The 23,260-nt window shown below is 47.9% G+C and overlaps 1 protein-coding gene across 7 annotated transcripts; it reads right to left on the reverse strand.

Moving 5' to 3' along the window:
* Positions 1 to 1,196: 1,196 nt before the first annotated feature.
* On the reverse strand, positions 1,197 to 19,615 carry LOC129521513 (cytochrome P450 4F3-like). 7 transcript variants are annotated; one of them, XM_055343033.1, is made up of 13 exons: positions 19,427 to 19,615; positions 18,818 to 19,016; positions 13,983 to 14,127; positions 12,326 to 12,379; positions 12,106 to 12,233; positions 10,565 to 10,686; positions 9,495 to 9,753; positions 9,088 to 9,154; positions 8,768 to 8,897; positions 2,709 to 2,842; positions 2,563 to 2,627; positions 2,317 to 2,399; positions 1,197 to 1,900 (listed from the first exon to the last, which is right to left on the reverse strand). In XM_055343033.1, exons 2-13 carry the CDS (start codon positions 19,013 to 19,015, stop codon positions 1,723 to 1,725), a joined length of 1,563 nt encoding a protein of 520 aa, XP_055199008.1. In that variant the 5' UTR covers position 19,016; positions 19,427 to 19,615; the 3' UTR covers positions 1,197 to 1,722. The 7 variants fall into 7 exon arrangements, with proteins under 7 accessions (XP_055199008.1, XP_055199010.1, XP_055199011.1 ...); XM_055343035.1 differs by lacking the exon at positions 18,818 to 19,016 and adding an exon at positions 15,774 to 15,956 and having other exon boundaries at positions 19,427 to 19,611; XM_055343036.1 differs by lacking the exon at positions 19,427 to 19,615 and adding an exon at positions 15,774 to 15,956 and having other exon boundaries at positions 18,818 to 18,924.
* Positions 19,616 to 23,260: the final 3,645 nt, after the last annotated feature.

Below are 23,260 nucleotides of genomic sequence, written 5' to 3' on the forward strand. Positions count from 1 at the left end.
AAGTCAGGAAAAAGTGAAGCTGTTTTGATGGTCTCTTGATTGATGTAGGAAAGACATTAGAGTTCGAAGCCAATTGCCAAGAAAGAATTATTGAGACATCTTTGGCACAAAAAAGGTGGTTTCATAAAACTATGGGGACAGGAGTCATGGGCAAAAAGAGCTGTACTGGGGTCATGAGGTTGGCTCATTATATACTTCAAGTTGGGAGGGGAGCATGTCTCTGAGGAATTTTGAAAGCAAGGTTTCCAGGACCCTGAGGGGCCTAGCTATGATTGGAAAAAGGTCACTTATTACTGTCTAATAAAACCTTAGTCATGAGACCCTGCAGATATATATTGGTAGGTCATATGCTTGGGGAATGATTGCCAACATGTATCTTGGGGATAGAGATAAAGGAAGTTTCTAAAGGAATTTTCATATGTTAAAGTAGACTTACAGGATCCTAAAGGTTGGACTAAGATTGCCTTTAATGGGGCACTTTGGTGGCTCAGTGGTTGAGCGTCTGCCTCTGGCTCAGATCGTGATCCTGGGGTCCTGGGATAGAGTCCTGCATCAGGCTCCCCACAGGGAACCTGCTTCCCCCTCTGCCTATGTCTCTGCCTGTGTGTGTGTGTGTGTGTGTGTGTCACGAATAAATAAAACCTTTAAAAAAAAAAGATTGCCTTTTGTCCTTAGCAAACTATTAATATCAAGGCAATTGAGTGTCTAAAGGAATGTCACCCTGCTTTTTTCAAGGACTTTCAATGGGCTGTAAAGTAGTAGGAAATTTAATAATTTTTCTTTTTGCCTTGTTTCCTACATCAATGATCAGGGGAGAAAAACCAAAACCTACAGTGATAGGAGAAAGAGGAATTGCAAGAAGACCCTCCATACATAAGTAGAAACCTCAAAAAGCTCCACCCCTCAAGGCAAGAGCACACAGAGTGGAGGAGCCTACAAGTGTGATCTCAGCTAGAATTTAAACTGCCTTCGTGATCTTGGGCACCACAAGCCTTGAACTTCACCTAACATTATCTTCAACCAGCAAGTCTCCAAGACTTCCTCCTTAGACAATGCTACCTTCTTCAAATTCTACAAATGTTATTTCAAATATGATAAACTCCCAGGCGAAGATAACCAGGCACAAGTACACCAACCCTACCAGTGAAAACCAGCAAAAACAGCAGGCTATTTAACAAATAAAGTGATTTCAATGATCAGACACACAGGATAAAGTATCTATATTTTGCCATGTTTAAGTATACACGGTAACCATAGAAACACAGTGAAGGATTAGGAGGTAAGAAAAGTTCGGGTATATTAGATAGGAACAGAGGTCAGGGCGATCAGAGTGTGGTGCCACTATGGGCCCTCCTCTGACCCAGAACCTCAAACATGCCCCTTAACTCAGTCCTTAACGCTGGTCCCTCTCCTGTTAAAAAAAAAAACACCTCCCATGGCTCCCTATTGCCTACGGGACAGACTCCCTTAATGGGCTCTGAGAGAACCTGCCATCAGCTTGGGGATCTGGGATGAGCTGGAAGGGCTCTCAGGGCCGGGCCCAGACCCAGGCTCCCCTCCACCCCGCCTCGCCCCACCCCACCCCCGGCCTTCCCGCGGGGCCCACGCGCCCCCTGCTGGCTCTCCGTGAGGCTCGCGCCGGGGAGACCACGCGCTTCTATCCCCGGGAACCTGCAAAGCGAGGCGCGCGGGTCCGGCTGCGCCCGGCCGGGAGCTGGCGGGTCACTGGGGGCGCGCGCTCAGCGGCTCCACGCGCAGCCAAAGTCCGCCCTCGGCGCGCAGGATGAGCTCCGGCTTCCTGCGCGGCTCCTCCTCGTGGGGCAGGACCCTGAAGCGCAGCAGCGTGAGCGCCAGCACCACCTTCATCTCGCTCATGGCGAACGCCTGCCCGATGCAGTTCCTGAGGGCGGAGGGGGGCTCGCACTCGCCAGGGAGCCCGGCAGGGCCCATCGCGCCCAGAACCCAGCCCGGGCGGGACCCGCATCGCCGCCCGCAGGGATGCACAAGGGGGCTGACGTGCCTGGGACCCCGCTGGGGGCTCGCCCGTCCATCCCGGGAGCTGGGCCCAGACCCCAGCCTTGAACTCAGGCCCGCAGACGCGCGCGCGGCAGAGATGCTGAGCACCCCGCGGACCCCTCGTTGGACCCAGCCGCCCCCACTCCCCACACCCTTACTCCTAACCTCCGGAGGAGGGGAGACCAGGAGAGCCATCCTCAACGTCCCCCCTTTCCCTCCCCCACAGACTTTCCTGGGATCTCAGTCCCAGACCCCTGCCCCCACCACCCCATTCCCACCTCACATACCCTCTTGGCTCACCTGGGCCCAGCAGAGAAGGGAATAAAAGCCAGGGGAGACCTCTTCTGGAGGATTTCTGGGTCAAAGCGCAAGGGATTGTACACCTGGGGGCACAGAGAGGTAGGGCTGCTGGTCAGGGTTTCTCAAGATACCTATACCCAGATACAAAAGACAAGTGGATACAGTGGAGGGGGATTATAGGACACGCCTGGTCAGGACTCCGCCCCCTCATCAGGTGGTGGGATAGAGAAGAGGGATGCGCAGCACCTCAGGATCCGGCCAGACTGACGGGTTGTGATGAATCCCAAAGATGCTGAGGACACAGTTGTTCCCTATGGGAGAGAAGGGGAACAGTCAGGATGAGGTCTCAGCTGATGGGACCACCACCCTTCTACCCCTGATGCTGTGGGCACCTTTGGGGATAACACGGCCATCGGGGAGCACGATGTCCTGGGTACATCGGCGGGCAATGACTGTGACAGGTGGGTGCAGCCGCAGACTCTCCTTGATGCACATGGTCAGGAAGGGCAACTGGGCTAGGTCGTCCCTAAGGAAGCCCCCCAACAATTATCCACGAATCGTATCAAAGACACCCCCCCAAACCCTCCTTCTGCTCCTGGAGACTCTCCCTTCCTTGCTCTGACCCTCACTTCTATAACAAAATAAACTCCAGATGAGCCAAAAATTTAACCACTAGAAAATGAAAATCGAGACGTCCGGGTTGCTCAGCGGTTAAGCGTCTGCCTTCGGCTCAGGGCGTGATCCCGGAGACCCAGCATGGAGTCCCACATCGGGCTCCCTGCATGGAGCCTGCTTCTCCCTTTGCCTGTGTCTCTCCCTCTCTATGTGTGTGTCTCTCATGAATAAATAAATAAAATCTTAAAAAAAAAAGAACAGCTTAACAATAACCCACAACCCTCAGACCAACTGGGTGATGGGCACTGAGGGGGGCACTTGGCAGGATGAGCACTGGGTGTTATGCTATATGTTGGCAAACTGAACTCCAATAAAAAAAATTTTTAAAAAGAAAATGAAAATCACAAAAGTCACTACTAGAAGGAAATTTAGCCTAGCATTCTTAGAAGTATTTCTGAGAAAAATACAACAGTCACAGGGTAACCTTTTGTTGTTGTTGTTGTATATTTTTTTATTGGAGTTCGATTTGCCAACATATAGCAAAAAACCCAGTGTTCATCCCGTCAAGTGCCCCCTCAGTGCCCGTCACCCAGTCACCCCATCCTCCCCACCCACCTCCCCTTCCACTACCACTTGTTCATTTCCCAGAGTTAGGAGTCTCTCATGTTCTCACAGGGTATCCTTAAAAGCGTAGTATATTTGCATAAGAAAGTTTTTTTTAGTTATTCAATTAGCTGAAAATGAAATCTTGGTACTGGACTTAACAGGTTATTTGAACAAATAAGACCCACACTAAGGTGGGATGACCTAATAATAAAAAGGTGTGGATTCTTTCTAAGTTAATCGATATATTCAGTGCAATCAAATAAAAATCTAGTTGATATTTTTGGAACTCGGTAATTTTATTCAATTTGAAAAAATTAAAGTTCAAGAGCTCTATCAATTTAAAAATAAAAGATCAAAGAAAGACAATTCATCCACTGGATATTAAGACCTATTATAAAAGTGTGGTAATAATAAAGAAAATCACAGCATGGCACTGTTGCAAGAACAAGAAAATAGATCCATGGGACAGGATAGAGAGCTCACAGACAGGCATGTAAATAGGTGAAAATATGGCATCTGGTAAAGGAGGTTCTACAACCCCGGACAATGGATGGTTCAGACAACTGATTATATGGAAACAAAAAGAACCATCACCATGCACTCCATATACAAGATGGAGTCTTCTCTTATACATGAACAGTAAAACCATAAAGTTAAAAGAAGATATAACATAGAGACATCTTTGTGATCTTTAAGTTGGAAGAATTCTTAAAAATCCCAAAACATAAACTGGAAAACCAAAAAAAGGAAAATGAAAAATATGCACAGAATTAAGGATTTCTGTTTAACAAAAGGCACCATGGACCAAATTAACATTCAGATGAGAAACTCACAGATTATCAACAATAAACATATGGATCTAGAACAATATCATGAATATACAAGGAATTCCTGCAAATCAACAAGAGAAATGACAGGCAACTCAAGAGATAAGTAGACAAAGGACATGATCTAGGAATTCATGGGAGCTCAAACTCAGAGATTTAAAACATGAAGAGAAGTTCAAAGTTATGCAAGAAATGGAAATTGTATAGCAATGAGCTATTACCTCACATCTATTCGAGGGTAGAGTTAACAAGCTGGGTGATGGTAAGGATTAAGTAGCTGGTGTGTAGGAGTAGAGATCCCATGTGCTGATAGTGAAGGTACAGACAGGAGCCACCACTCTGGAGGCATCATTGTGGTCAAAGAAAGGCAAGGTATGTTTTGCGACCTAGCAAGCTGGCTCTCGGGCATAAAACACAGAGAAATTCTCAGGCAGACAAGGACATGCACACCAAGATGTTCATTGCAGTAATGAGATTGAGCTCTCCTGGATGTTCAGCTCTAAAGGACTGGAAAGGGAAGTTCTATATGACAATTCAAAGCATTAACCTAAAGGTACTTAGAACCAGGGATGTCTAATAAAATCATAGTACTATGTTTCTGAAAAAGGTAAGAACCAGCAGAGGTCTGTGATATAACACATATCTGTGAATTTTAAAATGCATTCACCCAAAACAACAAATTATGCAAATAAAAGGATTAGACACTCTAGAATTATATTGGTGGGGAGCTGGAAGTGGAGAATTTGAATGAATGGAAATAAGTATTGCATTAAAAAATGATAAGTAGTCATGAATTGAGGGCCACAGTTAACTTCTTCCTTGGCACCTGACGTCCAAATAACTAATTAAAATTTTCAAGGCTATTTTTCAAACTACCCAGTCCAATCACAGAGTTCAAATGAAAAAAATAAAAATTCAAGAAAAAAATGTAAAGGCAAAGTAATGAAATAGGAAGAACTTTATCGAGTACGAAAATGTTTTTTAATATGATCATAAAGACTGCTTAGTGCTTATATATGAATATATAAATAGAACAGAATGGAGCCCAGAAATAAACCCCAATAAATGGACAAATTTTGTTTATTGTAAAGCTGCTATTATTTAAAGTACTAAGACAAATACAAAATATGTAACAAAATCTGTTGAAATAGTTAGCCATTTGAAGGAAAAAAAATAGATTCCTCCTTCAGTACTTACACCAGTATAGATTTCATATGGAAAAAGGATCAAATATAAGAAATAATAATAAAAATATTAAGTAAAATTTAAATTAAATAAAATGGTTTTAATAACTAAATCCATTAGAAGAAAACAAACAAGTTTTACAGTTTAGCATTAGAGTGTGAAGAGCTTTTTCTTTTATTTATTTATTTTTTTAATTGGAGTTCAATTTGCCAACATTAGGCATAACACCCGATGCTGAAGAGCTTTTTCAAGCATTAAAAAAAAAAGAAGCTATTAAAAAAGTTAATAAATGTGACCACAAATAAATCAGTGAAAACTAAAATAAAGTCAAAAGACATCCTGGGAAAGAATTTTTTCATAACAGAAAAGGAACTAGTTCTCTTTATATTTAAAGAGTCCTAATAAATCAATTTTTAAAAAACCTCAAAGTAAAACGGACTAATTATGCAAACTGACAGCTTCACAGAAAAAGAAATATGCATGGTTCATAAATGTAAGAATAGTGCTGTTTTACCAACACTTAAAGTGATGTTCATTAGAAAAACAAAGTATTATATTCACCTAACAGATTGGGGAAAGTTTTAAAGTTTCATAACACACATTGTCAGAAAGTATGCAAGGAAATTGGCACTCTGAAAATCTGTTTGTAGGAGTGGACTTGCCAAGAGCTATTAAATTGTGAAAACTCAAATGGTCTTTGATTCAGCAACACTACTTCTAGAAATTTGTTCTGGAGAGACATCCACACACATGAGCAAAAATCAGGGTACACGGATGTTTGCTATGTCATGTTTATTACAGCAAAACGTCCCAAACTACACAAATGTCCATCGACAGAGGAAATGTTTAGATAAATTATGGTACATTCATGTGATGGCATACTGTGCAGCTATCAAAAAGGTGGAAATAGGGATCACTAGTCCTAACATACACAATAGGGTATATCAGTACGGAGATGCTGAAAGGAATTTCAGCAATATCTGTCATACTATAAATCTTCACATAAACGCCCTCAACAGAGTGGGGAGCTGAAAAACTTATGCAATGCTATACAGTGCTCAGAAAGGAGCTCTAAGCTGTAATATTGAGTGAAAAGAACAAGTGACCAAATGTATGGGCGCATATTTCTATTAAACTATAATAATCATATAAATATAAATATAAGAATTTCAGAAAAGCCTGAAAGAACATATGACAAACTGATATCCCTAGAGACCCCTCAGGAGACAGGGGATTGATTAGGCTTGGGGTTCACCTAATTTTCAAAAGTGAACATAATTTTCTCCATAGTGTTTCATTTTGTGCAAGAAACAATAAAAAGTCTTCTTCCCATTATTGATTTTGTAATTCAAATTAATTTCCCAAACTTATATCTTGGGGGGGGGGGAAGAAAAGACCTTGAAGTTATATTCTCAACACGCATGCCTGAATGTTCTGTGTATACTTTCAGTTGTAGAAAAAAAACTGAATGAGCAAAGTAACAGAGATGGAGGACAAATACATGTGGGTATAGGCTGAACATTGGAAGGTGGGGATGGGATTGGGGTGCTGGCATAAGACGGAGGCTTATGTGAGATAATAGAAGAATTTAACCTTTTACTCATCTTGCAATATATACGTATATCAAATCCTTGTGTTGTACACCTTAAACTTACACAGTATTATGTGTCAACTATACCTCAACAAAGCTAAGAAAGGAAAAAGACGAAGACTTATATCCATGGCAAACCATTTCATGCTGTTTGAATTTTTACCAGGCACATAATTGAAGTTGGGAGATGCACACAAAGACTTCTCCACTTCACAGAACTGCTGTGCTGAGCAAAGCCTTGAAGTTGAGGCCACTACCTCCAAAGTGTCCAGTTCAACATCTTCTCTGCATCTTTCAGCCCTTGGCCACAAATCTGCCCCCACCCCAGACTCCCAGGCTCTAGCTCATCCTCTCCCAGTTTGCCCCTGTAGCTACAGATATTTTTAATAAGAATATCTGGGGGATCCCTGGATGGCTCGGCGATTTGGCGCCTGCCTTTGGCCCAGGGAGCGATCCTGGAGTCCCGGGATCGAGTCCCACGTCGGGCTCCTGCAGGGAGTCTGCTTCTCCCTCCTCCTGTATCTCTGCCTCTCTCTCTCTCTCTCTCTCTCTCTCTCTCTCTGTCTATCATAAATAAATAAATAAATCTTTAAAAAAAAAAAGAATATCTGACTTTTCTCTCCAGCCCATGCTTTCTTGCATGGCTCCCAGCCAATAATAGGGCACAGTGGGTCCTTGCTTCCTGAGCATTTCTGCCCAACGTGAGACTCTCCTAACGGCAGCATCCCTGCCCACTTTTATCTTTTATCCAATATTGGCTTCCCAGAAAATTGAACTGACACATTTGGAAAGTCTTCACAGGGTTTCCAAAGCATTCCAGGAAGGACTAGCCTCACTGAAAGCCCCTCTGATTCTTTACACTGTAAATTTCATGAGGCTCTAGCCACTTTTACCTCCTCCCTAACAAGCCAGGCTCACTCCTGCATGCCTCCATCCTGGCCTTTGCACAAGACCTGGATGTCCACTACCCACAACCAGAGTGGTGAATTCTTATTTGCTGCTTCACTATCCAGCCTCGCCCACCTTCTTTCCTCTATGTGTCAGCCTTGTCCAGGTAAGACTCGAATGGGACTGGACACGGAGTTGGGAGAGGACAGATAGTGTGGACACGTTTACCAAACAAAGAAATGGGTAATAATTTTTACACCCAAAGACCTCTTGTGAATGCCTGGAATAGATTGTTTAGAATCTATAATTAGATATAAGAGCACAAATTAAGGGGAGTAAGGGTCTTTGGGGGGAAATGTGTAACCTCAGGCAGAAAAGCAAAGGAGGGGAGAAGTTCGTTTACTGAACACATGCTGGATGGCATCTGTTCTAAACACAGTGTCACAGTTCTCCAAGCAGCCCTGTGGAGGAGAGATTCCCTGCCCCACCCCATTTACAAAGGAGAAAAGTGGTATTCAAAAAGGGGAACTGATTTTATTAAAACAGAGCAATAAATATGGACACACATCTTTCTGTTTCCCCTGTTCTCCAGGCTGGTTACCAGCCTGCCTCCAGGCTCCACCCCTATTCCCAGGAAACAATAATGACAAAATTAACAAAAAGTTCTTTCCCCTTCCCCAGCTGGGAAACAAAGCCTATGAGAAGGGTTCAAGAATAGACCATAAGGACCTGCACTCACCATTCAATCTCTTGAGGCTCACGGTCCCTCAGGAGCTCTTGCACCTCCTGCCGGCAGCGCTCCTGGTATTCTGGGTGTTTTGCAAGGTTGAACAGGACCCAGGAGAGGCCACTGGCTGTGGTGTCATGGCCTGAGAGGCAGCCAGACAGGCTTGGGTCTCTGGGCTTGTTCAGCACCAGAGGGTGGGTAGCTCCTTTAATTAAGGCCCTCAGGGAAGATGGGGAGGATAGGGTGGGATGAGGTGGTCCAGGGTCCACCTCCCAAGTTCCTGGGATTGGACAGACTCCTGTCCCCCTGTGGTCCCACACTGAGATACTCACCCTCAAACATGAAAGTGTCAGCTTCAGCTCGAATGTCCTCATCTGACAATTGTTTTCCCTCTTCATCCTGGAGAAAGGGCAAGATTTCTTGAATCAGACCAGCTCTGAGGGTGTCTGAGTCTAATCTGAAACAACTCCTCAGGCTCCATCATCAAAGCAGGATCCTCCCTCATCATCTCTAGAGCCCAACCCACAGGTCTTCTCCCTGGTCTCCAGCCTCCTATTTATCCCCTCCAGGAAGCCTTCCACAGAGTCATGTCTAAAATGTGTTCCTGACCCATCTCTCCCTTCCTCAAGTACCTTCCATGGCTCCCCAGTACCCTCTGGATCAAGTCTAAGTTCTCCCATATGACATTTGAAGTCAAGCTCCATTCTATCTCTTGAATTCTGATCCCAGGGAAGCCCACCTTGGCCAGCAGGAGGACATCAATGAAGTCCATTGTTTTGGACTTAAGAAAGTCACAGGAGCCTCTGCTAATGAGGGTATGGCGCCGCTCCTGGATGATAGCATCTGTGAAGTTGTGCACCAGTTCGCAGGCCCTGCGGAAGCGCCGCCCATCAGGGCTGAGATTGTACAGGAAGTCCAAGTACAGGAGGACCTGCTCATTCCGTTTCACCACAAGGGCACTGAGCTCCAAGATGGCAGCAATATATTCACTGGGACTCCTGCAGGGCAAGAAAACCTTAAGAAACAGCTTCTTAACCCACATGAAACCCTAGAAGCACCTTCCAACCAGAAACCCACAAGCATGACACCCTAGACGCACCTACCAACCAGAAGCCCAGAGGCACTGTAGCACCTACCTTGTTCATCATAGCCCCCTGGCCTTTATCCAAAACAGAGACATGCTTCTCCAGGCATGCTTCTCCCTCTATCCCACCTCTATGAATGGTCTCATGTCCCAGACTCCAGGACAGAGCTTGGGTATCATGCTTGTCTTCCTCTCTTTCCTACACAATATATGACCCTGACCATTCTTCCTTAGTTTCTCCCAAATCTGCTCCCATTGTCTTCACCAAATTCAAGCCTCCTATTCTCCATGGTCTCCTTGAATTCTATATCTATACAACAATTGGTCTTCTCTAAAGTCAGATGTACAAAAACAGCTTTGACCATGACCCTCAACTGTTCAAACACCTTCCATGCCTGCCTGGAAACCTCAAGATAAACTTCAGATGCCTTTTCCTGGCTTTTGAAAGTCCTTAAGACACAGACCCTGCCAACCCATCCAACCTCATTCCCAAGGTAGCTCTTCACTGTGGCACATGCTTTGCTCATCATAGCCCCCTGGATTTTATCACATATTTCTACCTACCTGAAAGGATCACTCTTTCTCTTTCTTTCCCTTGTCCTCAATGTCTAGTTCTGATCCATCTTCTCCAGGAAGTCCCTTCTGATTGTGCTAATCAGCCCTCCCTTCCCCATCTACTCCCTTGGGTCTATGGCTAATGTTTCAGACCTTGAGCAGAGACTTACTCCTGGCAATTGCTGTCAAAACTGAAGACACATTTCTGCAGACTGTCCAGGGTCATGAGGCTGATGTGCTCAAACATGTCTAGATGGGTGCTGCCTTCTGACACCAGGCGCTTCCACTTGGCCTGGGCAGAGAAAGCGGCAAATCTTGGGCTGGCCCCTGCCTCCCCTGAGCTTCTTCTCAGCCCCAACCACCAGGATGGACTCCCCCAGGCCCAGCCTCCTTATCCTCCACCTCAGACACCCATCTCCAGGAAGCCCAGGCTAGCTTGGGTGGGAGTGAAAACTGTTACTATTAAGAACCCCTAAGGGAAAAAAAAACATGGCTGGGAGTCAGAAGACCTGAATTCAAATCCTGGCTCTACCTCCTACACTCGGTGTGCCCTTGGTCAATTCATTGCTTTCCTCCTGTCAAAGCTCATTGGGTTCTACCTGTCAAAGATATAGTAACAGTTAAGATTACTTGCTTTGGTGTGACAAACCAGGTTGGGATCCCAGCTCCACTTATTAGCTCATCTGCTAGCTGTGTGAACATGGCAAGTTCTCTAAACTCTCTGAGCCTCAATTTCATCACATGAAACCATCAGGGGCAATAATAGTCACCTCTACCTCATATGGTTGTGAAAATTAAATTAGACAACATATGCAATAGAACTGGTGCATCATTTCTGGTATACAGCAAGTGCTGAATAACTGTTAGCTCTCATCCTCATCTTCATCATTATCATAGTGGTAGGTGACTGTTGAAAAATGTCCCCACTTCTTCATCTCTCTCTATACCTTCACCCTTTGCAACGAGGTTTTGCACGTCTTCTATTAGGAGGTAGAACCTCTTTGTCCAGCTCTTGATTCTAGCTGGATGTGGGACTTGTTTTGGTCAACAGAAGAAGGTGGAAGTCATATTTGCCTGGTTTGAAATTAGGCTTCGAGAGGTATTGCATGTTTCTCTTCATTCTCTTGGAGCCCAGCCTTCATCGGGTGATCAAGCCCAGGCTAGCCTACTGGAGGATGAGGGACAAATGCAGGAGTCCAATAATTCCTCCAAGGCCATCCTCAACTAGCACCCCAAATGTGCAGCAGAGCTGAGCCTGGATAAGCAGAATTGTCTTCCAAGCCCACCCATGACCACAGACATATGAGTGATTCCAGCCAACATAAGAACTATTCTATTGACTCATCATCTTGTGAGCAATAACAAACACTAATTCTTTCAACCCAGTGAGTTTTAAGATGGAGAGCTATGCAGAAAGAGCTACTATATAATCTTCATCTTAAATTTTACAGAGTTTCAGTGAGGCAGACTACAAACTAAAACCTTATGAGCACCTACTATATGCCAGGATCATGATTCCATTACAACGTCTTGACCACTCTTTAAGAAGGGCTTATTGCCCCCATTTTACAGATGGGGAAACTGAAGCTTGGGGAGGAAAAGGAATGGCCCTAAAGCCATTCAGCAAAGCCAGGACTTCAGATCATATGTGTCTGAGGCTGCTCCCCTTTTCCCAAGGCTCCAGCTGGGACCCTGGGTTTTAGGAACTCACATGCATGATGTCTGCACTTCTGTTGAAAATCTTCACATAAGATTTCAGGATTTCAAAGTGGAAGGCAGGTGTCAGCAAGCGGCGGTGGTGGCTCCACTTGTCACCAGCACTCAACAGGAGCCCATCCCCTAGTAGAGACAGTCACAAGGAGTGGGCAAGAGCAGTGTCTTCTACTGAGACCCCATAGTTGTCCCCAACCCCCTTCATCCACGTTACTTACCCAGCCAGGGCTTCAGGAAGTTGTAGAAAAACATGTCCTTGGGTACGATGGTGGCTGACACAAGAGATAGACCATCAGGTGCCATGGAGCAGAGGTGGGAAGGGGCTTTTGGTTGGGAGGTGGAGGATCCCAACAGGGGTCTGCATACCTCCTCCAAGCCCAGCACAACAGGAATGGGAACAAGGGTAGAGAAAACAGAGAGGAGTGGGGAGGTGAGGGGACACCAGACCAGGCTACAGCACAGAGTGGAACAAAGGCAGAGGCCACAGACACACCCCTATGTACTTAGATACACACTAACATGGCACAACACACCCCAACATGGCTTGACATGGCCTACCTGGTCCAACATGTTTGAAACTCCCAAGCACAAATTGGTACTCCACAAAATGCCTTTACAGGGACCTAGGACACTATATCTGTCCCAGAACCCCCTGACATCTCTTGGGAATTCTGACATGGCCCCAGCATGTATGAACATGTCCTGGCATGAAACATCATGCATAATATATATTGACATGACAAAACATGCTCTGACGTGGGCCCAAAGACAACCTGACATGACCTCAGTGTGTCCCACAAATGGTCCTGAACAGGACTTAAAGGTCTCATTAATGTCCCAGACGTGGCCCAGGTGTGACCTAGCCTTCCTCAGTATCCCCTTCCACGTCATACTCATCATTAAGTGCTTAGGTAAGGGGTTCCTGTGTCCTTAAAGAGATCAAAGTCTACTGACATCCTCAGATGCTGTGCTCCTCCCACCACAAAGAGAGCCGCCACTGCTCCCTTGGCCTCTAGACCAGCCCCAACCAGACACAGTTAACCAGCCTGAGGTTTGGTAGATCTTCCCCCACAACACTCTGGTCATCTTCACCCCCAAAATCCCCTCCAGCTTAGAGTCCCTCTCAGCAGAGGCAGCTAGAGCAGCCAAGAACACAGAGAAGCAAGAGAGAAGCTTCAGGATACTATGTAGCCTTCAGAAGTTAGTATGCCTCCTTTAGTCTTGGTTTCCTCATCCAGGAAATGCCCACTAGCAGGGATGCTGATGAATGGACACCTGTGCTATCTGCCTGCCCAGGATCCATCTCCTTCTGGAACTAGGATTTCATCCCTCTTCTACTCTCAAATCCAAGTAGTTAGGAGGATGACCATGTCACCCGATCCTCTGTTCCAGAGCTAAACATATGACCGTAAGCATCAGCAGTCAATTCTCAGCGACTAGATAAATAATTGGTCCCTGTGATCCAGGCCAGGCCAATTTAAAGGAATCCTGCAACTTTTTCTGGGTCCTCAGAGAAAGAGCTCACATTTCCATGGGGGCTGAACTTAAGCATGACAGTGAAGCTGTCACAGAGGAACACAGAACTACAAGATGAAGACAGAGTTCCAACAGCACTGTTTCAAGACCTGGATCCAACCATGCCTGAAGACAATATCCCTCAGCTTTTCAGTCAATAGATTCACTTCTTTACTTAGACCAACAGTGTTGAATTTCCACCACTCAAAACTGAAAGGGATTGGCAACTAGAGAAAGCCAGCGACCTGCCCAGAGTCACCTAGCAGGTTAATGGTAAGGCAAGGAGAGTTGTCCAGAAATGGAAAGGACTGGAAGGAGGAACAGGGGTGTGGCTAGGTTGGGGGCTTCTGGGAGAGATACCTGGGGCCTGGAGCAAGGGGGCAACAAACTTAGGATGGACGAGCCGCAGTACAGGGTAGAAAGGCCCTATCCACCAGAGATGAACATCACGGAAGTAGTGGCCCAGATCCTCTATCATCCTCAAGCCTTCCTCATTGCTCTTCACCTGGGGATAGCAGGGGCGGGGGAGGGGAATGAGGCCAGGTCAGGCAGGAGACCCCAGAAGGTTACAACTGCCCACTGCAACCCCTCACCCCCTTCTGCTTGCATTATTAGTCTATACCTCTACATCTCACTAAGTCAGCTTCCTTCTGTTGGTCTATTTGTCTTTTTGTGTGCCTATCTATCTATGAGTCTCTCCATGTCCCCTCACTCTCTTCATCTGTCTCTTTAGGTAGTTGATAGATAGCTAATTGATAGATATATTGATAGATAGATGATTGAGATAGATAGATAGATAGATAGATAGATAGATAGATAGATAGATAGATAATGGATGAAGGAAGATGGATGAATGGACAGATGATGGATGGGTGGATGGATATATGGAAGATGGATGGATGGATGGATGGATTGATGGTTGGATGGATGGATGAGTTGATGAATGGATGGGTGGCTGTATGGGTGGATGGATGGATGGATGGATGGATGGATGGAGAGAGATGAAAGATGGATGGACAGATGATAGATGATATGTGTTTGCGTCTGTATATGTGTATGTATCTTTTACACTCTGTATGTCCTCTGTCTCTCTCCCTTTGTCTCTGCATCTCTCTCTTTATTCACCCCTATTTTTCTTTCCATCTCTTCCATTCCCTGAGTCTGTGCTTCCTCACCTCCATGCCCTCTGTGGCTCTCCAGAGACCTCAGAATAAACTCCCTGCCTTTACACGGTCCTGCAGCCCCCCTGGCTCTGCTGTCCTCACCACCTTTTCCCTTCCTCTCACTGGCATCACTCTCACTGCACTGAATTCCTTCCTGCTCAAAAACCAGGTGCTCACTATGTCCCCTTCAGGCCTTTAAGTGGCTATTCCTCTCCACAGCCTATACTTTATCTTTTTTTCTTTAAAAAAAAAATCCTACCCATCATTCCAGACCCACTTCCAACAACTCCTCCTCCAAGAACTCTTCTAGCCTGCCCAAAGAGCAGAGGCCTTGCTTTCCCTTGGGTTCCCCCACCACCCGTCTCTCCCTGAGACCCACTCTGACCACCCAGAATTGGGGGCGTCTCTAGCTCTACATGCCCAAGATTTGAGTTCCTCCAGGACAGAGCCTGGGGCTGAGTCTCTCCAAGCATCCCAAAGCAGTGTCCAGAAAGGAAGAAATGGCCAATGGCACTTGGCAGCAGCAAGGGCCTTGGGATCCACAGGGACTTCCCAGAAGCTTGGTAAGGAGGGGCTTGCAGCCCTCAGATGCTGGCTGCTCCGGGGCTCGCCATCATGTTTTCCAGGTGAGGACATGTGGCATGGTGACAGACCAGGCAATGTCAGGATGGCAAAAAACAGTAAGACCCCAGGCAGAACATAAGTCCCTGGGTGTAGGTAGCCACCCTCAAGTCCTGCTCCGTAGTGGGGGGTGGGGAGGGCTACAAATAAGACAGGGGGTGTCACCTCCACAGAAGGAGCCGCACCAAGGCCCCCAGCAGCCTCTACAGTGGACAGAGTGTCCAGATTCTCCCTGGATGGAGGGAATCTCTGCTTCCTACTGTTCCTTCCCTCTGGGGACAGGAGGGTCCTGGAGGCTCTCCACGTCCAAAGGATGCATCCCAGGACACAGGGAGAAGACATGCTCTCTCCCCACAGAGAGGCTCACCTTGGCTTGAGAAGTGGGGTTTTTCTCCTTCCAACCTCAGAGAGGTCCCCATGAGGGAGGTTTGTGGGCAGCCAAGTGGCCTCAGGACTTGTACTGGACTCATCCCCGCATCCTGTCAGGTCCTGGCCAGTCCACACAGTCCCCAGTTTCCCACATGGTGATGCATCTGCAGCCCTTCCAGCCCTGGTAAACCCCAGGGGACAGATGTGAACTCTGGTCATCAGACAGGAGGGCAGCTCCCACCTATGAGCCCCTACTGCCTACCAGGCTGTACATAGTGCATCCTGTCTATCTTTCTCTCTCTCTCTCTCTCTCTCTCTCTCTCTCTTTTTAAGATTATTTATTTGTTTATTCATGAGAGACACACACACACACAGAGAGAGAGAGAGAGAGAGAGAGAGGCAGAGACACAGGCAGAGGGAGAAGCAGGCTCCATGCAGGGAGCCCAACATGGGATTCGATCCCGGGTCATGAGGATCACACCCTGGGCTGAAGGCAGGCGCTAAACTGCTGAGCCACCCAGGGATCCCTCTATCTCTGTCTCTATCTCTGTCTCTATCTCTATCTCTATCTCCATCTCCATCTCCATCTCCATCTCCATCTCCAACTCTATCTCCCCTGCACTTATGGACTCTTCCATCAGACATGCCCTTTACATAGGGATCCCTGGGTGGCTCAGCGGTTTGGCACCTGCCTTCTACCCAGGGTGTGATTCTGGAGTCCTGGGATCGAGTCCTATGTCGGGCTCCCTGCGTGGAGCCTGCTTCTCCCTCTGCCTGTGTCTCTGCCTCTCTCTCTCTCTTTCTCTCTCTCTCTCATGAATAAATTAGTAAAGTCTTTTAAAAGAAAAAAAGACATGCCCTTTACAAATGAAGATTACCAAAGTCACATCCCCTAAAAGGAGAAGGGGGGGTTAGCCTGGTGAGGCATCCCCTCCAGTCCCTTGGGGTGCCCCATCCTGGCCTGACAAATACTCTCAGGTGAGCCAAAAAGGTGAACAGAAGTCACTTTCACCTTTGTGACTGCCTTCCCCACCCCCTCCCCCGATCCCCAAGGACCCTGAGGCACTTGATGAGATTGGACCAGAGAGAGAGAGTGACTCAGCTGAGGTCACACAGCGAGAAGGAGGAGAAAGAGTGACCCAGACCGGTTTCCATGGCCAAGCCTTAGAGAGGGCATAGAAACTGCTGTAACTTTATAACATTCCTGCTACCCCCAGGGCTTGGTAAGAAATTTCCAAGACCTAGAATTTTAGGTAACCTTCAGGACAAGCTTGGGACATTCTGTCCTGTAATGAGCTGGTCTGCTGGAGGGGAGAGGAGGAGTTGGACACCCATCACGTTGGCATTGGATGACCAAGGAAGGTGATGGTAAGTTCACTCGAGCCTAGGACATGGCTTCCACCATGACATCATCAAACATTTATTAAGTGCCAACTGTATATCAGCTCCTGATCTAGATATTATAGATATCAGGTCTGTCCCCCAGTGCTGTTATCTAGTGGGAGAGAAGGAAAACACACAAATAATTGGACAATTTACTGTTTAAGCTTGAACAGGACAGAGTCAGAGGTCAAGGTCTGATGGGGAGGAAGTGAATCGAGGCTTGGAGAAATTACACTTGCACTGAAAATAGAATGAAAAAGAGGGATCAACCCAGTGGCTGCAGGAAGGGAAGCCCTTCTTGGCAAAGGAGCAGTACAAGTAAAGGTCCTGAGATAGGAATGGTTTGGTTCATAGAGGAGAGAAAGGAGCAGCTTGGAGTGTCTAGGATATGCACAGGGCCTGGCAACATTAAGTCTCTATGTTCAGAATGATGGGCAATCCGATAGAATGATTTTCAGCCAAATAGTGGTGTTAAAAGCTAAACTTCAGAAAAATCTCTTCAAGACTAAAGAGGAGACAAGAGTGGCCAGGAAGAGCCCAGGGAGTTGGAGAGAGAGCTTCCCAAGGAAAGATGCTAAAGCATATGGCAGGAGAAGTGACAGGAGGATGCAGAGAAGGGATAGATTGAGGAGAGGCTATAGAGGCAGCATGTCTGGCTGTGCTGAAGGACCAGACTGCAGGAGAGAAAAGAGGGAGGCCAGGGGCCCCAAAGCATGAGAAGTGGGCAAAGAAAGGATGGACAAGATGGAGGGTGGGACAGGATTGAAGAGGGAGCCTGAGTTCAAATTCTGACTTGATAGAATGAGGTGCTTAGGAGACCTCACTCAACCAGGGGAGGCTGGGGTTGGAGAGACCTGAATTTTTAATTCACTTGTGGAAGGAGCCCATGACCCACTTGGTAGTTAGACCCGGGGTAAGGTGATGGCCTTTGGATCCAGAGAAGATGGAGGGTGGGTTGGGACCCTCAGGTCTTCCCACATGGAAAGGTTGGGTGAAGGAGGAGCCCAGTGGAACCCAGTGGAGGGCGGTGTGCTGGAACACTAAAACCCAGAGAACAAGGAGGTTCAGGCCTGATGCAGTGGTTCACAAGGTCAGATTGCTTCTGGGAGGTCATGAGGTCATGGTCATCTCGTGGAAGCCCAACAGGGGGTGGGAACCAGGCTGGAGCAGGTGAAGATTGGCCAGATGGGGGCAATAAGTAAAATAAGTTTGGCCGTTAAGGTTGAGACCAGAGTGATTCCTTCTCAAAGGGGAAGTGGTCAACTTTTATCCAAGCTGGGTGGTGGGGCCCATTGATATACACCGTGGGGGTGGGAGGCAAGATTACAACAGGAGGAAGAAGAAGAAAAGGATAGACAGTCTACACCTCTCCTCTGACCCAGTTGCAGGGAGGGAAGGGGAGAAGTCATAGTTGATTCCTGCAGGGAAACCGAAGCCCAGACAGGAGCACCTGCTGGCCTGAGGCCAACAAAGATGGGCCAGGCAGGGAGCAGATCCTGGACGATGGCCCTGAGGAGACTGTGGGGGCACCAGGGGACCCGGCTCTGTGCAGCCCTTCACCGCTGTCCCAGACCCCAGCCCCACCCCTGAGCCCCATTCCCGAACCCGCAGGAAGTCCATCCCCTGACACCCCAAACCTGTCCTCCCACCCACACTCACCAGGCCCAGGTGACCCCAAAACCAGTTGCGCTTCGGAGGCTGCGGGAAACACCGCAGGCGGCAGCAGTTGTCATAGAAGCTGTAGCTCCAGGTCAGGACCCGGGCCAGAAGCCAGGTGGCCCCAGCCAGCAGCAGGAGCACCCATGGGGAGGCTGCAAGCTGCCCCAGTCCCAGCCAGGACAGGCTCACCTGCAACATCCTGGGGCAGAGGGACTGGAGGGTGAACCCCTGAGGACCAGGACTGGGGCAGAAAGGTGAGCTCGGTGAACTGCTCACTTCAGAGGGAGAGGGCCCCGGATGGGAGGGGCAGGGAGGGGCAGGGATGGTGAGCGCTGGGAAGTGGGCAAACAGAGGCTCAGAGAGGAGCGGGGAACCCAGGGACTTCCAGAGGCAGAAGCAGTGGGAGAGATTGGGCTGGAGGAGGGAGAAGGAGAGAGACTTATGAAAAAACACTCAAACTCAATCAGTGGGAGGTTGCCTTGAGATCCAGTTACAAGGAAATCATCCTCCCCCAGCCAGCTGGATTCCCGGAAGCTTTTGCCTGCAGCAGTGTCTCCTCCCCACCCCCCAGACCCAACACTCTCAACCCTGCCAGCCCCAGCCTGTCACCTTCTGTCCGGAGGGATTTAGGCCACACAAGCTCCACTCCCCTCCTCCTGGTGGGTCTTTGTCCCTGGCCTCTGACCTCTGAACTGGGGGAGGCTGGGCTTGGCTGGGTCAGCCAATGGTGGCATGCCCGTCTGCCACCTCCCCACCTGGCAACCGCCCAAGACCTGAGGACAGAGCCAGCAGGCTACACAGAGAAACCAGTCCAGGGTCACATGGTCTCCGCGCTGGTTCCTCAGGCTCTGTGCCTCCCACGTGGGGTTGGGGGTGAGTTGGGGGATGGGCAAAAATGGCTGGGGTGGCCCCCATGTTAACAGTCACCCTGCCCTTTCAAGGCCAGCGTGGCAGGTAAAAGCTTGAACTTGAGAGTTCAGGGGCCATGGGCACAGGGTTGGGCCAAGCCTTGTCCCAGTACATCTCTGAGGCTCCTTTCTACGTGTAAGTCAGGAGGGTGTCTTCACCATTTTCCAGCACAGAATCAGGAAGCCTCTGGCCTCTGGACTGCACACCCTGGCAGGAGTTCAAGCCCTGCCTCCAAGCAGCCCATGGACCTGGTTGAGATAGGACTGCAGAAACAAAAAACCGGCCAGGCTGGGGATTACCGGCATCAGATCCAGGGATAAGGGGCCCATTCTGAAGAGGGCACCTGGGGGTGGTGAGGATGTGGGGGCTGCAGGATCCAGGAGAGGGTGGGGCTCAGATAGAGGAAGCAGAGCTGGGAGACCCTGGGTGGAGTTCTGCTCCTCCTGCCTGGGCTGTGAGCTGTGCCAGCCCCCTGTGGGCTCAGTACTGCAATCTCGGAGATGGGTGTCAGATGAGGGCTTGAGACGGGGCACATCTTGTCCAGATCCTGTCCCAAATCTCTCTGTGAGGTGGTCTCAGCCCCTAACAAGGTCTGCCCATGTCAGGCTCCAAGGTGAAAGTGAGTTTCAGGGCCTACTGAGCAAGAGAACTGGAACAAACATTTCTCCTGGGATGACAAGATGCTAAGGAAAGGCATTTCCTCTCCCCCAACCCACACATTCCTTCTGGCCCTGCCTGATCCTGCGATCCTGCCGATCCTGCCGCAGGTGGCTGCTTGAAGCCCTCAGCAAGTTGAGGTACATTGTCCTAGATGTTCCTCCTCGGCTGGGGTGGATCCAGTCGCTGATGGTCCATCCAGAGAAGGGTCAGCGCCAGAGAGGTCTGAGGAGGAGCAGAAAGAAAGGAGGAAAGAAAGGCCTGGGAGGTACCCTAACTCCCTTGAGCCACACAGCAAAGCAATTCAACGTGATGGCACAGGTGAAGGTGAATCCTGGCACATACTGGGTGCTCATTAACTATTCAGGGAAGAAAGGGACTTTTGTAGCCAGGAGCTCTAAGAACTGACCACTCAGAAATATCAGAAAGAGAAACAGAACATGAGAGACTCCTAACTCTGGGAAACGAACTAGGGGTGGGGGAAGGCGAGGTGGTCAGGGGGTGGGGGTGACTGGGTGACGGGCACTGAGGGGGGCACTTGATGGGATGAGCACTGGGTGTTATTCTATATGTTGGCAAACTGAACACCAATGAAAAATAAATTTACAAAAAAAAAAAAAAAAGAAGAACTGACCACTTAATTTGTGGTCCTCAGACCATCGGCGTTGGCATTACCAGCAGCATCTTAGAAATGCAGAATCTGAGGCTCTAAGCCAGACCCACAAAGGCAGTGGCTATAATTTTTTATTTATTTATTTATTTGTTTGTTTGTTTATTTATTTATTTATTTATTTTTGCCATTGTCCCCAGTAAGGGGAGGAATTTATTTCCCTTCCTCTTGAATCTGGACTGACCTGGGACTACGTAACCAATAGTGTGTGGTAGAGGTTGTGCCATGCCAGTTATGGGCAACAGAGGGACAGCAACCCACACTGACATTTGCTCTCAGGATGCATCTCCAGCTGCCATGCTGTGAGGAAGCCCGGGCCTCACTCTTGGGCATCTCTGATCACCAGCCCCAGCTGACTTCCCAACAAACCATGAGTATCAACCACCCGCCACATGAAGGAGCCATTTGGACATTCAAGCCCAGTTGAGCCTCCAGATGAGCACAGCCCCGGACTGATGTCTCATGGAGCAGAACCATCTGTCTGAGCCCAGTCCACATGCAGTCACTGCGTGGTCATTGCTTTAAGCCACTAAGTTTTGGGGGCTGTCTGTTGTACAGCGATAGCTCATTAGTGTACCAACTGAATCAGAAATCTTGTTTTCACCAGATCTCCAGAGATTTGTGTGCACATCAAAGCTGCTCTAAGAGACCTGGGTCAGGTGACTGGGTAGCTCACTCTGTTAAGCTTCTACCTTCGGCTCAAGTCATGATCTTGGAGTCCAGGGATGGAGTCCTGCATCAGCCTCCATGCTCAGTGGGGAGTCTGCTTCTCCCTCTCCCTCTGCCCGTGCTCTCCCTCTCAAATGAATAAATAAAATCTTTTTTAAAAAAATAAAAAAAAAGAGAGACCTGAGTCTGGCTCTGTGATGTACCTTAGAGAACTTACTCTGTCTGTCCCTCAGTTTTTTTACTTGTCAAATGAGGAGAAAAATCTGTCCTTGCCAGGGCTGTGTGTTTATTGAACACCTTACCCTGTGCTGGGCATTATTCTAGATGCTTGGATGCAGCAATGAGCATGGCAGGCACTGTCCTTGCTGTCAAGGAGTTCATATCTAGTGGGGACAATGATCAATTGAATAAATTATCAAGAATGTATTGGACAGTGATTATGATGTGAGGGTTTCCAGGAGGAGGTGACCTTTGAGCAGGTCCTGAATGAAGGAGTGGATCGTGTTGTTGAAAGGGCCCCACAGTCATGGGATAATAGGCCCAGCCATGGGCATAAGCGAGTGTGTCCTTATTCCACTGACACCCACACTCTGATTACAGCCTAATGGTCCTTCAAGGAACCAGCCAAGGTGGCAAAATTTAGTCCAATATTCAATCTAGAAGCAGGTCCTGAAGATTGCTTCACCATATCCAAGAACTCAAACCCCAACAGGCGTCTGTGGCCATGCAGGGACAGAATCCATCCATCGTCCTCATTTCCTGGATTAGGTGACAGGAGGCAGAAAGGAAATAAGAGGCCCATTGAGGGAGGCAGGAAGCCTCAAGTGGGGACTTTCTGCTCTGAGTCAGAGGAGGCTGGAATGTCCATTTCTCATCCACAAGGAATGTCTCAGCTGCCAAATCACACAAACCTGGCTTATGCAATGTCGCCCAGCCAGTGTTGGAGGGAGGGCAGCCACACACAGAGAAGCAGAGCCTTATCCTTCTCCAGGGATCCTTCTACCCCCACCCAGAGCCAGGCAGCGGACAAGCATGTGTCAGACCAGAGGTGACAGACACTCTGTGGGTCATCGTCCCCAAGTATGGCCCGTCTGAGCATCAGTCTTCACATTTGTAAAATGGCTTGATAAAACCTCTCAGAGGACTGCAAGCGTTCTATCAGACACAGAGAGGACAGGAGAAAGTACACCTCTAAGTGATATGTGAAAAATGGTCCCATTTACATGTAAAACATTGTGCATATGGGGGGGTGCACATATTTGCATATGCACTGAAAAAGAATCCAGAATAATCCACACCTCATAGTAAAATTAGAGAAAGTAGAATTGGAGTCTTTACCCTCCTAACTTGCTACTTGTCTCAAATTCTTTCTCTCTCCCTCACTGAGGTGCTATAACTTTTATCACTAAAAAACTAATAGGATTTGGCATGGGGGCGGGGGTTTACATAGTTGGTACACAAAACAGATGAGCAGTTTTTCTTTTGTGTCACCATGGAGACACACCTCCCAGGAGTCAGCCTGGGGTCTCTCTAGAGCA

Source organism: Nyctereutes procyonoides, unplaced genomic scaffold (assembly GCF_905146905.1).
Source record: "Nyctereutes procyonoides isolate TBG_1078 unplaced genomic scaffold, NYPRO_anot_genome, whole genome shotgun sequence".
Classification (NCBI taxonomy): Eukaryota; Metazoa; Chordata; class Mammalia; order Carnivora; family Canidae; genus Nyctereutes; species Nyctereutes procyonoides.

Coding starts and splice junctions, on each gene's coding strand:
- LOC129521513 (XM_055343033.1), bottom strand. CDS start 19,015: ATGTTGCAGGTGAGCCTGTCCTGGCTGGGACTGGGGCAGCTTGCAGCC. Junction 9,155..9,494: donor ATGTCCTCCTGCTGGCCAAG/GTGGGCTTCCCT, acceptor CCCTTTCTCCAG/GATGAAGAGGGAAAACAATT. Junction 8,898..9,087: donor TGACACTTTCATGTTTGAGG/GTGAGTATCTCA, acceptor GCTGCCTCTCAG/GCCATGACACCACAGCCAGT.